The sequence below is a fragment of the Triplophysa rosa genome, linkage group LG9, assembly GCF_024868665.1.
Source record: "Triplophysa rosa linkage group LG9, Trosa_1v2, whole genome shotgun sequence".
Lineage (NCBI taxonomy): Eukaryota > Metazoa > Chordata > Actinopteri > Cypriniformes > Nemacheilidae > Triplophysa > Triplophysa rosa.
In genome coordinates, this window is record NC_079898.1 from 12,016,381 (window position 1) to 12,031,339 (window position 14,959).

Genomic DNA, 14,959 nt, shown 5'->3' on the forward strand with positions numbered 1-14,959 from the left:
CAGATATTCATTAGGTTCAGTTTAAGCGCTAGGAGGAAAATTGGATTACTCAGATGTTGCACTTTCATAGCTCAGGGAACTTAAGGAAGTTGACGGTTGTGTAACACTTTTTTATGTTTTTTGTTGACACACACAGTACAGTATAAGTGAACTATATCACTGATGTGAATAGACATCCTGATGTCACAGGAAACGGAACTACGAGGTGGCACTTTCATATGAATTCACACAATGTGAATTGTGCAAAAATGTATAGTTAATAGAAACATACTAAAATGTGTGATAAAATGCCATCAGATTGTGTTCAAAATGTTTGCAGTCAGATTGATTTTGACTGAAAAGCTTGTGACTTAAGCTATTGCCATTATATCATCTCATTTTAATCTCTTTTCTGTCTAGAAAAAAGCAAGTGAGAAATCTGCAAAGTCAAATTTCTTAAAGAGTACATAGGGATTTTTAAGGTCCTACTTTGGTTTATGGAGTGTCCAAAAACAAGTTTATGTACATAGAAGGTGTAAAAACACGATTATTTCGTAATAATAGGCAGTTATTCTTACCATACTTATTGACTGACTCTCAAAATATTCGTTGCGCAATTCATCTGTCTAATCCCCTCCTTTCCGCTAGCCTAGTCTGATGTGATTGGTCAGATGGTCTAGTCTGCTGTGATTGGTCTACCGTGAATGAGGCTCACGAGCTACAGTGTTTGGGGAGAAGAGTGAAGTTTTCGCAGGCAGTCCTAGCAAAACGTAGGCGGGGACTATATGTAGTGACGTAAATCCGTGGCTGTTCGCGAATCGGACTAGGGACGACTCATTTGCATGATTCAGAGTCGACTCCCTTTTTTCCAAGCCAATAACTTTGTTATTCATTCATTTTTTTACAACTTGGCAGACTGCTTACTTTCAAACACGGCAACATTACACACTGCATGAAATGTAATTTTCATGATCTCATGTTATGTACTCTTTAACAACCAGTATCTGTGATTTTTCATTGTGATTCTCTGCCGTAGTAACTAGAAGCACAACATATATTAGTTTATTTGTTTTTTTTACTCCTGTACAGCTTTTAAATTGTTGTTTTTATTAACTTCTTAAACAAATAATGTCAATGGCGTATTGCATTATCTGTACTGCCACACTACAAACTAGCAGCTTTTCTAGCTTGTGCAATAGTTTTTTTGCATTATATCGTTCTTTCATTAAAGTGATAACAGGCATTTTTGTGTGTTTTATAACCTGTGCTAGTAAAACATCTCACAGATCACAAATCACCTTTACTACAGTTGTGGAGTTCTTGCCTCTTTTCACTAAAGTGAGATCTGGTTTCTCCTTCACCAAATGCGCTTCACACCATTCATAGCGGTAAATAAAAGGGTGCCTTTTATTTATATTCATTACACGGCTCATTAGAATGCTTGATTCTGATTGGCCAGTTGTGACATTTACAGGTTCGTTATTCCCAGATAACAACCTCTCAAAACTAGTAACACACGGTAACCCAGATGCAGCAAATCATTTTGACAGTTTTTTTTTTGACAAATTAAATAAAAACTTTTAATAACATATATGACATTATACAGTACATACAAATGATTAAATCAAATTACCTGTTAGTGACATTTGAACGTCGTTTCTTACCTTAAAAGTGAAAGTAAACGGCTTTTCCAGGTCTGCATTCGGTAAAAATTTGCTAATAAAATATTTCAAATTCACATTTCATGTGCAGTTTTTTTCTCATGTGGCAAGTAGCTGTGTGTCATGTGGCAAACAGCCGGCTGTTGTCGCGAAATAAGCCCCTTCAGTGTGATACCTGATCACACTGTCGGGGCTTATTTCTGCGATAACAACCGACTGCCTGTACATTATCCCTTACACAGCTATATATACAGGTATATTCAAAATAATCTAAGGAATGTTCATATTCATTTGCACAGAAAATATTTTCAGATGTGTAACCTTGAAAAAAGCAGCTTGGGTTTTGTTGATTTACAGCCAGATTAAATCTGTCATTAAGACTGGCTGTGGCATGGCATGATTAGTTATTCCCTAAATAACTTCTCACTCATCCATTTCTTCATTAGTTGGTATCGCTCTGCTTATCTAAACGGCTTTCACGACTTTTCAAACAGTCCCTATTTTCTTTCTGTCTCATCAAGCATTTCTCTGTACAGTCTTCAAAAGGATTAAATGAATAAAGTGGAAAGGGAAGCCCACCTACGGTGCACAGTGAGCAAGGGAGTTCAGCCAAACTAAACTTCATTCATCATGCAGTCTCATTTGAATGTTGTGGTTTGTGATAGTGGTAAATGCCAGTGAGATTTAATATGCAGGGTTTAAAGGGTTTTTATAGTTTCACATTATTTCGACTAGTCTCTGATATTCTTGGTGTCGCTGTGATATGTGTGTGGTTTGAAGTCCAGAGTTCTTACAGCAGAAATTAGCCAGACCCCCAGTGACTTGTCAGGAACCTCCATGTATATTGCTTCTTTTTGTCCAATCTGTTTGCAATCTTTTTGCACAATTTGTGTTTTCTTCATGAAATATTGCTGAGGATTTGCTTGGGTTAAGACATCAGATGTCCTCATGCATGAAAAAACCCAAACACCTGCTTTTAACAGGGTAGAGGACAGATTTAATCATGAATCATTGAGTATATGAACATCTGCAGTGTGTACCGAACAACATCTCATTTTAGGTGATGTCATCGTGCTTTAACTGCTCTTGTCCCTGCAGGGAGAAATTGATTTGTGAATGTTCTGGTGTAAAAATCGCACTCAACTGGAATACAAAGCTTTTCCTTCCTTCCTTATGCTTTTCTTTGCATGTACCATAGAAGGAAAAATGGTTTGAAAACGACAAAGTCAAAAGTGCCCCAGAACTCTTTGCTTGGCTATATTCTTCAAAATATCTTCTTTTGTGTTCAACAGAACAAACACATTTCTAAAGCAATTTTCCTAGTCAATGGGGTCCAAGAACTGTTTGATTTCAAGCATTCTTTCAAAAGTCTTTCTCTGGGTTCATCAGAACAAAGAACTGTATATAGATTTGGAACAACTCGAGGGTGAGTAAATGATGACAGATTTTTTATTTTTGGGTGAACTGTTCCTTTAAGTATCTAAATACGTGTTGGGGCCACAGTAGAAGTGATCAGAATTGTACTTAGTGGAGCATATAGAGTCCTGCCTAACCGTGTTTGTTGTCTCAAACTCCAAAGTTCTCTATTTATTGTCTCTTCAGTCTTGAGCCCACTGTCTATATTCGCAGCTACATAACGACAGGCCATTATTCTCCTCCTCCCATACAATTAAACAGCAGTCCTCATTCTACAGATGATAATCACACAGTCCTGTAATGGCTACCTGAGGAGAGAATGAATATAGAGTGTGTTTAAACTGTCAGGAGGGGAGTTAACTTATGGAGGCGAGAGAGACAAGACGGATAAGAACGTTTACAAATAAAGGATATTTGTAACAGTTTAAAAATGAGGAATTACATGAGACGTGTCCTATACACACATAATGGCAAATGTGTGCACTCTTAAAACTAAAGGTGCTAAAAGGTTCTTTGCAGAAATGCCATAGAAGAACTATTTTTGGTTACCCAAAAAAACATTTACATTTTAAATGTTCGACTTATGAACCACTTTTTTCTTACCTATGTAGAACTTTTTTCCATTAAAGAATCTTTTGTGCAGAAAAGGTTTATGGATGTTAAATGTTTTTACTAGAGATGCACCAAGTTACTCCACCGATATAGATAGCCGATTATTCAGAGTGATATCTGACGATACCGATTCTGACGAATAAATTATTTATCAACTTTCCGATTGGTGATGTTTCTTAACATAGAGTGCACAAATTCATTGCATTTCTGTCCTCTTTTGATTGACGGGATGCATCGGCCCTGATCATTGGCTGTTTTTAAACTATCTGCTGATAGTGTGAAAACTTGCTTTTATCGGCCGATACTGATTATTGGCCGATATACTGGTGCATCTCTCGTTTTTACAGACCCATTCAGCCTGATAAAGAACCCTTAAAGAACCCTTGTTTCTAAATAAAAAATATGTATTTATGTTCTTGACTATTTAAAGGAATAATGCAAAAATGAAAATTCTGTCTGTACTTATATACCCTCATTTGGCGCTAAACTTGCTTGACTTTCTTCTAGGATACTGGTCACACTTTTCCATACAGTTTCAATAAATGGAGCTTGACTGGTCATTGATTCAATAATGCAAAGTACATTTAGTTACGTGAAAATGATGTCATCATTTACTTACTCTCTTGTCATTTCAAACCTGTATGTCTTTCTTTCTTCTGCAGAACACAAAATATATTATATTAAATTATATTTTGAAGAATGTTTGTAACCAAACAACGGCAGTACCCATTCACTTATTGTATGGACCCAAAACCAATGCAAGTGAATGGGTGCCGGTTAACAACATTCTACAAAATATCTTCTTTTGTGTTCTGCAAAAGAAGGAAGGTCATACAGGTTTAAAATGACAAGAGGGTGAGTAAATGATGACAGAATTTTCATTTTTGGGTGAACTATCACTTGAAAAAGGAATAAGAAAAAGGTATAGTCATATAAGATCTTGTTTTGCTCATACTTGGGTGTTCCATTAAAGACAGAAGGTCATGTGTTTTGAACGACCCGAGTGTAAATAATGACAGAATTTCAATTTTGAGCCAAACTCCTTTAAATCAATTACGGACTTGCATGATGTATCACAAATGAAGTGTGTAATTGATGCGTTATCAGAGAATCTCATCTCACTCATGTGTGAGATAACAATTAAGATGGATACATTTCTGAAAATGAATTTATGCTCATGAAAGGAATGATTAAAGTTGCCCGTTCACTTGCGGCAATGATTACAAAACTAATTGCGGCATTAACAAAGCAATATTACAAAAGCAGCCGCCTGAGGAATTCATCTCTTCTCTTTCCTGACGCTTTGGGATTTGGATAAAACGTGGAATCGGCGAGAGACTGACAGCGTAGAACTTTATTCATCATGTTGTGCAGGCACTGTTGTATTACTCACAGTGTTCAGAGCTACAAAAACACATGAAGGCATGATGGTAAGAAGTGACACAAGACATGGCAATAACACCATAACATAAAGCGATTACAAGGCAAAGCAGACAGAGATGTGTATATGGCGTATATACATACAAACATGTATGTGGAAATGTGCTGCTTTGAATATACACTCACAGACACGCACACGCTCACACGAAAGCCGCTGCTTTGTGGTCCTGTAAATATAAATAACAGACTGAAACCGATTGTGTTTCATATATATTCTTGTTGTAGCAATCTATTTATATACAAAAATATAAATAGATTTCATTTCTCTATTTTATTGTTTCTGCTATTACTGGCTTTTTGTTACATGATCTATGAAGCTTTTAGAAGAAAGACAACAGTATTCTGATATATTCAGCAACAGGGCACAACACACAGTTATGAACAGTTCCACAACAGAGCAGGGCACGTAAGCCCAATATAACATCCAGCAAAAGACACACCACATGTAAGCGTTTAAACGAAACAAACAAGCGACAGCTGAAAGCTCAACAGGAGAAAACACTTGTACATTTTGCGCACAGATGTTTGGAGAGCCGGGTCCAGACACAGCACTATCTCACCTCACCTCGCTCACGCGGCTACTACGGTTTACTATTCATCTGTTCTGTGCATGCGACTCGAACAGGGCTTTCATGTCAGATTATTCAAGTAATTCTCCACACGCAGAACAAATTGCCTCTTGAATTTAGATTAGTGCTGTGCTGTAGAGAAGGCATCTATGGCTGATGAAGATTATATGGTCAAATGCATGTTATGTTTCTTTATATACTGTGTGTGGTGGATCAGTGTACAAAGCTTCTGCAACCTGATTTTCTACCCGGCTTCCATACAAGGATCGATTAGCTGTAGGAGCTAAGATGAGTCATGCAATTACGCTAACGTGAAGCTCGCAGAAATCTAACCATTTGCGAAGAGAGATAAAATGCCGACTGGAATATAGAGGCAAGTAATGAGGGAGCTACTCAGTAACTTGAACACTGAACAGCTGTGAATGGTAAAGGCTATTCTATTCCTATTTTTCCATGTATAAAAAATGTACACATGCTCATTTGGAACCCTTTTATGTCGGGCATTTCTTTGTGTGAGCTATTGCGGAGTTCAAGTCAAGAACATTTTCACAGTATCATTAGTGGCTAATTCCAAGTAAATGGCTTCTGGGTATTTCTTGAGCGCAAGTCTATTCATGTAACGTCCAGACGCATCCTTTGGTTTGTTTGATTCTGAACTGAACACAAGTAATTGTTGTAGGTTTGTACTCATGCTACCATCATGTTTTTCTTTGCAAAAATCATTTTACTTCAGTTAGAAAAAAAAACGATTCTAAGCACTGATGCAGCAAGCAACACTAAACTGCAGCTATGAATAAAAATTTCAATTAAGCGTATGGACTACGTATGTGAACTGCGCCATATGTAGAATTCTGTAAATGGCCCATCATATTGTTTAGCGTTTCCTTGTTTAAAAACTGACATTGCTGGTAATATTCACTTGGAAATTGAAATACTCTAAACCAGAGCCCATACACAATAAAAGACACATCAATACCGCTTAACACTCGCACCCCCCTCTCTCATTGACTTACGATGTCGGATTGAACGGGTGGAGAATTTACAAATGATTTTCAAAATTTGTACTAGAACCAAGTTCCTCTCTTATTGCCGAATATCTTTAAAGATACAGATACCCAATCCAGTAGACGAGGTTGAAGAGGCCAAAGGCGGTAGGGAAGAATATTCGGGAATAAGAGTCGATTTTGGACACGTGAACATGCATTCTGTTTTCACGCCAGGCTCCCGTGCGACAATCGTCAAAACAGCAGAAGAAACTGGTGCAGTCTTTTCCGTCCAAACATTCATAGGCGTAGTCATCGTCCTCGTGGTAGGGAGCAATATTGTTTATCTGCAGCAGGGATGTCCCTGGTCTGATGTTAACCATGCTGTGTTTCTGCACAGAGGAACGGGAGGTCACAAATGAACGACACACTTGGTTAAATTGCAAACAAGACTAAAACGTGACGTGTTAAAGGTGTCGTGCACTCAAAAATGAAAATTATTTATTCATTTATTCACCCGCAAGTCATTTCAATTCTGTATGACTTTGTTTTGTCAGCAGAACACAAAAGAAAATATTTTGAAGAATGCTGTAAGCAAACAACACTGGCTCCCATTGACTTCCATTGTATAGACACAAAACCACTGAAACATTTCTCAAAATACCTTCTTTTATGTTCCAAAAAAAAAGTAAGTCATACAGGTTCAAACAACAAGAGGATGAATAAATGACGACAGAATTATTTTTGTTAACTATTCCTTGACCTGAGCTGTTTTTATCAATGTACGTGTCATTGACGTTACCTGTGCGTGGCTCGACTTGGTCTTCTTGTTTTGCCGATTGCTTGTGAAGTAGTGCAGAGTCCCATACTCCATAAGAGCAGCGAAGGTGAAGATGAAGCAGACCGACACGAACAGATCCATGGCCGTCACATAAGACACCTTCGGCAAGGACTTCCTAGATATTGTGCTCAGAGTTGTCATGGTAAGCACAGTTGTGATCCCTAAGTCAGTCAAGAGACAGTCATTTTCAGCATTTCTTTGTTTTTAAGAAATGCAATTGTGTTAAAAATGCATCTTTCTATTGGTTTGCATTTATTCCAAGGCTTGTCAAATACCTAATGATGTTCTGGCTGGTACAGCATCCTTGTTGATCCAGAAAGAGACCCAGGACAGAACTACGATCATACTGCAGGGGATGTATGTCTGGATGGTGAAGTAGCCCATTCTCCGGCTCAGGTCAAAGAAAATGGTCATAACCACATAGTCCCCTAGATATACAAGACATGTGCTCTCTTAGTTTAAATAGGCATGGTGTTTTTGTAAACGTGTGTTTTACATACCAGACTGAGTGTGTGCTACGTCAGAAGTGTTCCGGAGGCCCACGAATGCGAATTGGTAAAGCCGCCAGTACCGTTGGTCTGCGACCTCAACGGAACGACGCTGCCATCTATACTGGATCTCATTCTGTGGATACCCATCTGTAAATTGGGAAAATCACATTCACCAGATGACACAACCCGCCATTTCACATAAAACTGCAATGATGGCAGAATGGCGCTGAGACTCGCACAGTTGTACCCTGTTAGGCTAAAATGCGGCATGCCCTTCCCCTGACACTGCCCACGGTGGATGGTGACAAATAGGAAGCTGAGGCATGAAGCTAATAAGGGATGGAGGGTACACACAGATTGAGAAAATGAGAGGGTGATGTTCGAGTAGGATGAGTGTTTTGATGAAGGATGGTATTTTGTCTGCACTCATTGCAAGGTTGGAGGATGGTAATTGGTTCAGACCTGCTTCAATGTGCAGGTTTGGTTGGCCAATACAGGCACTGAATGATTGGCTGACAAAGGCAATGCATGGGAATTGATCGCCCGGCAGCACTTAAGGGCAGACCTGAGGCTGAGTGACAGATTGATATAAGAATTTAACACCTACAGCTTGAAAACTCCAGTGGGCACGAATGTTCGTCCATGGGAAAGTTATGCAGCTTAAGGTAGCATTCAGCATTAATAGTCAACCTGACGGAAACATAATAATAGACAATAGCAAAACAAACAAAAAAACGTTGTTTTTAGAGGTACATTTTAGAGGAAGTGTTTGTGGTAAAGGGATAGTTCACACAAAAATGAAAATTCTGTCATTTTAATCACTCTCAATTTGATATATTCAATATTGGAGTTCAAACCCTCGGTTGAATTAAAGGGATAGTTCACCCAAAAATTACAATTCTGCATAATTATCATTTATTTGTTGTTCTGGGTGCACTGTCCCTTTAATTTATTTATGCCTGACATACATAAATGTGAATCAGATGTAATGGCTTACACAGTGCAACAAACAGACGGTGTCGTTTTTCTAAAGCAAATGCTACAGTATACGACAGAAGGACGAATATTTTTACCACACACACACAAAAACATTTGCTCAGTTCTTAATGTTAACAACAAACACACCTCAGCGTATACATCACTCTTCCATTGCTCCAGAGACGCAGAAGCCGATTGGGTGTCGTGATCCAGTGGGCGTCGGATTTGCGAGAGTTACGGAAAAATGTGTCCGGGATCCAAATTTTTCCCACCATGTTGCTGTTGAGCATGAGGAGTTTCATTGAGCTGTTGAATTTGAGTCTGCTGTCGTACCATGTCTGAGCGAAGAAGATGTCTATGGTGTACTCCTACAAATGATAAAACATCAGAAAAACTGTGAAGCGTACTCAGATAATAGCAGAAATTATGTGTGAATAGGTTAGGAAAGTGGGCGTGAAGGTTATGGAATAAATCCAAACAAGAAGACTTCTATTGTCTGTTGTATTTACAGCTTTGAATGTGATGTGTTTTTATTTTTGCTTACCATATTGATGGGATCTACAGGACCAATACTGTTCACGTATACAGCCGTCTCAATCACAGTGGGTCTCACTAAAAAATTACAATAATTATGAATCAATATATACATTCAATTTTAATTACGATATCGTAAAACTGCGCAAAAACAAATGAATCTGTTTAGCACGTATCCAACACTGCAGCTTGTATTCAGCACGCATTTTGGAAAATATTGCCGCTCCATTCAATTCCACTTTACAGCCTCACAAATTACTCAAAGCTGCCCAAATCCTCGCCCCTGCTGTGTTCCCAAATATTACTGTTTGCAAGAAATCCAGACACAAAGACACGATAAATAATGTCAACACTGCTAGTCCACGTTAAAATCCCTCACCGCCGTCACTGGTAGCTCTGCAAACCGATTAACCAAGTTCTTCTTACACGCTCTCCTCTATCAAACAACATGAAAAACAGATAAAGAAGGAAGATCGATAGTGATTTGGGTTTATTGTACCCAGACACCACTGTGATAAATCCTCTTAAATAACTGAACTCGGATCAACTGCGTAGCTTTCACAACATTGATGCACTGAGAATAAAGTGACCTACGGTGTACAATTCTGGTGTGAAGAGAAACATCAGCACAATCTAGTCGTATAAAAATAGTAATGCTGATGGCAAGGTGTAAAAGTGATGATTACAGGAAAGTGTTTCTGACTTTGAACCGAATGTTCTAAAATTATTAACATTTTGCAGTTATTATGTCACACAGGTTTGTGAAGGTCATACACAAGCTCACTCACTATCTGCTCTCAAATAAAGGTTATACACATCCCCTATACATTATGAGATTTTTTAATAATATATCGGTTGTGCTTTCAGCTACCAACAGGAGTGTAGTAGTCTCAGTTCTGGTTTGCATGAATCGATATCATATTTCATAAAACCTTTCTCCAAGTGCAAAAAAGCAAAAAATTGTATGGCGTTGGCATGCAAACAAAAAGGAATGACTTGCCTCCAATATCTGGTCTCAGTTTGTTGTCATAACCCTGCAGTAATTTATTTAGGATAAGGGTGACGTCGCTCTTGTAGACCTTGGGTGATAAAACCCAAGTTTTATTGATGGGGACATCCTCATAATCTTCATCATCAGCTTTGCTTGGGCCAAATGCCATGCTGTCATAAAAGAGAAACGCACAATATGGAGACAGAGAAAGAAACTAGGTAAATAATGAAGTGATTTTATATTTAAAGTAAGCTAACAAGTAGAAGATTAAATGATAAAGACAGTTTATGATAAGCTTAAAACCCACAGAGAATGTGACTTAATTATGGCAGACAGATGGAGAAAGAGAGAATTTGTATGATTAGTTTTACAGGAAGAAGTGATAAAAGTATTCATCAGTAACTGTAAGTGTATGGGGTCTTTGTGACAGAAAGATAGAAAGGTTTTTTAAATGCGTGCAGCACTGGAGATACAAAGAGGAGCTTCTAATAAAAGAATGTAGTGATTAATGAAGATGTGTTCTGGCAGTAGAGGGTCGGAACATCTGAAGGTGACGGCTTTAAATTATCACCCACCTCTCTCTCTCTCTCTCTCTCTCTCTCTCTCTCTCTCTCTCTCTCTCTCTCTCTCTCTCTCTCTCTCTCTCTCTCTCAATATATGGTGTAAGATGTTCTCTATATTCTCTCGGGCATTATGAGAATGACATATCAGTTGTCATTTTTTATCCGAGAGGCGACAGATAAGGCTGGTTTCTTGCTTCATGTCAATCAAAAACTTAAACAGTCTTTCATTCTCTCCTAATGTCACTTGCTATGTGAAAACATAGTTATAATCATCTTATGGAGAAATATCCAGCTGCTTTAAATTGAATGGCTGTTAAATCTGTGATGATTGAAAATAGATTAAACACTAGATGTTGCCAGCTACAGCAGCATCTTAACAAATATGTGCCCAGTACACCTGATAATATTGTGTATGCCTATGCAAATGCTTAAGGAATTAAATCAATAAGAAGAATCCCTGTGGATGGAGGATCCCAGGTCGGTGTAGGATATTGATCCCTGGAGGCAAAGCGCTGAGCAGATGAAAAGCAGGCTGTCTACAGACATTTCTAGCGTTTCCTCAAATGCAGTAGCTATTTCACATAGCATGTTGTCTGGACACAACAGATGTCAGACTTTTGTGAGAAACGGGCTTTTGATAATCGTGACAAATAACGAAATTATTATATGTAAGAAATGTAAATCGTTTCCTATGAAGCCGTTTTTTAAATAATTATTGCCTATCGTTTTGTGTGTGTATGAGACAATAGGGAAAAATAAAAGCGTGCAAGCCTAGTGTGTCTGCTTTATGAAGCATTTACACATTTTCGAAAACACATTTAGGAAACAACAGCCGCGCGCCTCGGGTGAGCTGCCAAAAATCTGCTGAAGGCAACCAAAGTATTCAAGCGTCAATGCAACTTATGCATATCGTACCCGTGAACATTTCAACGGAGAAATCGAATAGTGTGTCAGTAATGATGCTTGTTGTACTGTTTGCTGAGCTTTTGCTGACTAAAGTATTCTCAAGGTTGTCAGGAGACTGACATTGCGCGTCCACGCTAAAATAGCAAGAATACAACAGCAACAACATCGAAAGCCCAAGGCAAAACTGTCAATTATACAATAGGTACGATTTTTATCATATGTAAAAAGTTCGAATGAATTACACGAATTCAATATACAGCTGAAATCTATAGATAAACTACTGCGCAGTGTGATTCAAAAGACGAAACTAAAAGCGTTTGCAGCACTTCGCGTTATGGAAACGCGACGATTTTTCGCGACTGTCCAACATGTGTGCGCTCGGTCAAGGGCTATTTTAGGCATATTGATTGCACCCCTTGTTTCTTTTCCTCTCTCTCACTGAAGCGAAAACTTACCAGACTCCAAGCAGACCCGGCAACAACCAAACCAGCGCCTCTTTTCTCCGGCGGCGATGCAGCAGAATCATCGTGAGAACGCTGTCAGTGAAACCAAACGCTCTTCCAAACGAACAAGAGCCCGACGACGAGAACCAAAACCTAATCGCTTCAAAAGAAAGCGTTACAGTATTTCCAAACCATCAGCGTATGCTGCCAGTGATGTGCGAGACACGTGCATTTATGTGCAGCCTATGCAGCGGACGCGCTGTGAGTGTGAATGGTGAATGCGGGGATTTCGCTGATTGCGGCAGCGCTTGTGTTCATCTGGCGTTCTGCTGAGCGAGACGCTCGCGTTGCTCCGGGAATTACTAGAAACTGTCTATAGGGGAAAAGCTGACTGCTTCAAATAATGATGTGTGAAACCTTAACTTACTTCATCATGAATTGGGAGTGCGACATTTTGATGTGTCCATACTTAAACATGTCCCAGTATAAAATGGTATCTTAAATCAGCTACAATTACACATGATTGCCAGACTTGTATTTCTTTGAAAGCTTTCATGACCAAAGGTCAAGGCTCCTTGCATCGGCCATAGAAGTCACCTGTCTAGTGTGAATTGTAAAGGGCTGTCAGCACCATGGAGAGCTCCATCCAGTCAGAGGAGCAGAGATGCTCAGATGTTTTCTCAACCTCACCCCATCCTTTTTTTACCATTATTACATATGTTCTGTACAATAAAACACTATAACAATTAACATTTACAACACATGCTTTAGGAAATGTTGAATGTATTCATATAAATGTGCATTACAAGCAATACATAAATACTGTATGTAATTTGCTTGTCTACATTTCATAATAGGCTAATTATTGTTAGTATTAACTAACTTACATTGTTGGTTTTAAGGGTGATGTAATTCTATTCATTTACGTATATTCTTGCCAAATATACGGATATTATTGACGGTATCATTTACAACATGTTTGAAATGTTTGAGTGATTTGTTTGTCAGTGTAATGGCCAGCGCGCAGTTTGAGCTCATTTTCATATACTTTGTATTCAGGTGTGCTCTGTTGCTCTAACACTAATGACAAAATGGAAGGAATATCTGTTATGATGTCACCCATTAAGATTCAGAGGCATAATGATGTAGACCTGAGAAAAATCCTCTTCAAAGTACTACACACACAATATGGAGACATTCTTCAAACACAATAATCGAATTATTATCTGAAATGCATATAACATCTGTATATGTTACCGATGGGCATTAGTCTTTACAGTCCAATGCACTTGATTGCATGCAATATTTGTGGTGTTTACAAAACAACATTTGTGTACTATAATAGCATAAACAAAGTTCCCTGAAACACATTACAGCACACACACACACACTTACTACACAAACAGAGAACAAACAGCCAAGTTCTGTCAGACACTTTAAGGAGCAAAGCCTTGAGCATGTCCCTTCAGTTGCCAGGCAACTCAACCAATTCCTTATTCACGCTTGGCTGATTTCTCAGTAGAGGAATCCAAATCCTTTTCATTCTGTTTTACCTATATTTTGGTTATTTTATTTTGTTTATATTTTACATTCTTCTACCTTCTTAGCTGCATAAATAAAAATGAACACAATTATGACATTCTAAAAAAATGATATATTTTTTATAATATTTCATAGACGAAAATGTATATCAATATTGCTTATGTATTCTTATTGAATCAGTGATGGAAAATGAACAATAGGACATCTGAAGGATGTGTTCACAGAGCATAACAGAGTAGCCATGTCAGAATGATGCTCACTTTTACATGTCTGATATGATGTTTTAGCTGTGAAAACACATTTAGTTGCTACAAGGCAAATGGCTACGGATACTAAGGATGTTTACAGAAGAAAAAAACGTAAAAACAAGTACTGCAACACAGCACCTTACAGGAATCTTGCCATCATTGAGCTTTAAATAATATCAAGTTGATTTATAACAAGAAACAAATCAAATCTAGAAGGAAAAGCATGTGACTTTGGCAGTCTGTTTGTGAGGAGGAATGTAATTAGAACATGATGAAATACATTATCATAAAACAAACAGTTATAAATTGTAGTTGTAACTCTGCATACATATGAGATATATTCAAATATACTTGACAGGTTTCAAAGAAGCAGGCAATTTCAATTTTGCTCTGTGAAATAATAAATCATTTTGTTTGTTTTGTTAACAGTTTATGTTGCTGTATTGCTTTTTGTTTGATTCTTATCCAAAGCATCTTTTATAATTCTGGTGTTTGTTATGGTTATGGGTTGTAAGGCTTTAAATGGCAAAGCAACACACACTTTGGTGGTTCTCTGATTCTCTGCCTCTGTGATCTTTCACATCTGATGAACCCTCATGACATCCTCACAGACGTCGCTTAAGGCGGAATGCTTTGTTAATGCCACCTGACGTCGGATCAGCCTCAGTTCCACCTTAAGAGGTTTGGCAGTGAATGAAATCCAACTTCGTTTTGGAGTCTGACCCCCCAGGTCAAGTCTACGTTTGTGTGTGTGGGTGTGTA

At 38.2% G+C, this 14,959-nt stretch overlaps 1 protein-coding gene across 1 annotated transcript; it reads right to left on the bottom strand.

Annotated features, from left to right (window-relative positions):
* Nucleotides 1-1,074: 1,074 nt before the first annotated feature.
* On the bottom strand, nt 1,075-12,762 carry gabrg1 (gamma-aminobutyric acid type A receptor subunit gamma1). Its single transcript, XM_057342833.1, has 9 exons — nt 12,420-12,762; nt 10,505-10,665; nt 9,515-9,582; nt 9,118-9,338; nt 8,600-8,682; nt 8,002-8,139; nt 7,777-7,929; nt 7,463-7,662; nt 1,075-7,052 (listed from the first exon to the last, which is right to left on the bottom strand). Exons 1-9 carry the CDS (start codon nt 12,488-12,490, stop codon nt 6,777-6,779), a joined length of 1,371 nt encoding a protein of 456 aa, XP_057198816.1. The 5' UTR covers nt 12,491-12,762; the 3' UTR covers nt 1,075-6,776.
* Between the last annotated feature and the right edge of the window lie 2,197 nt (nt 12,763-14,959).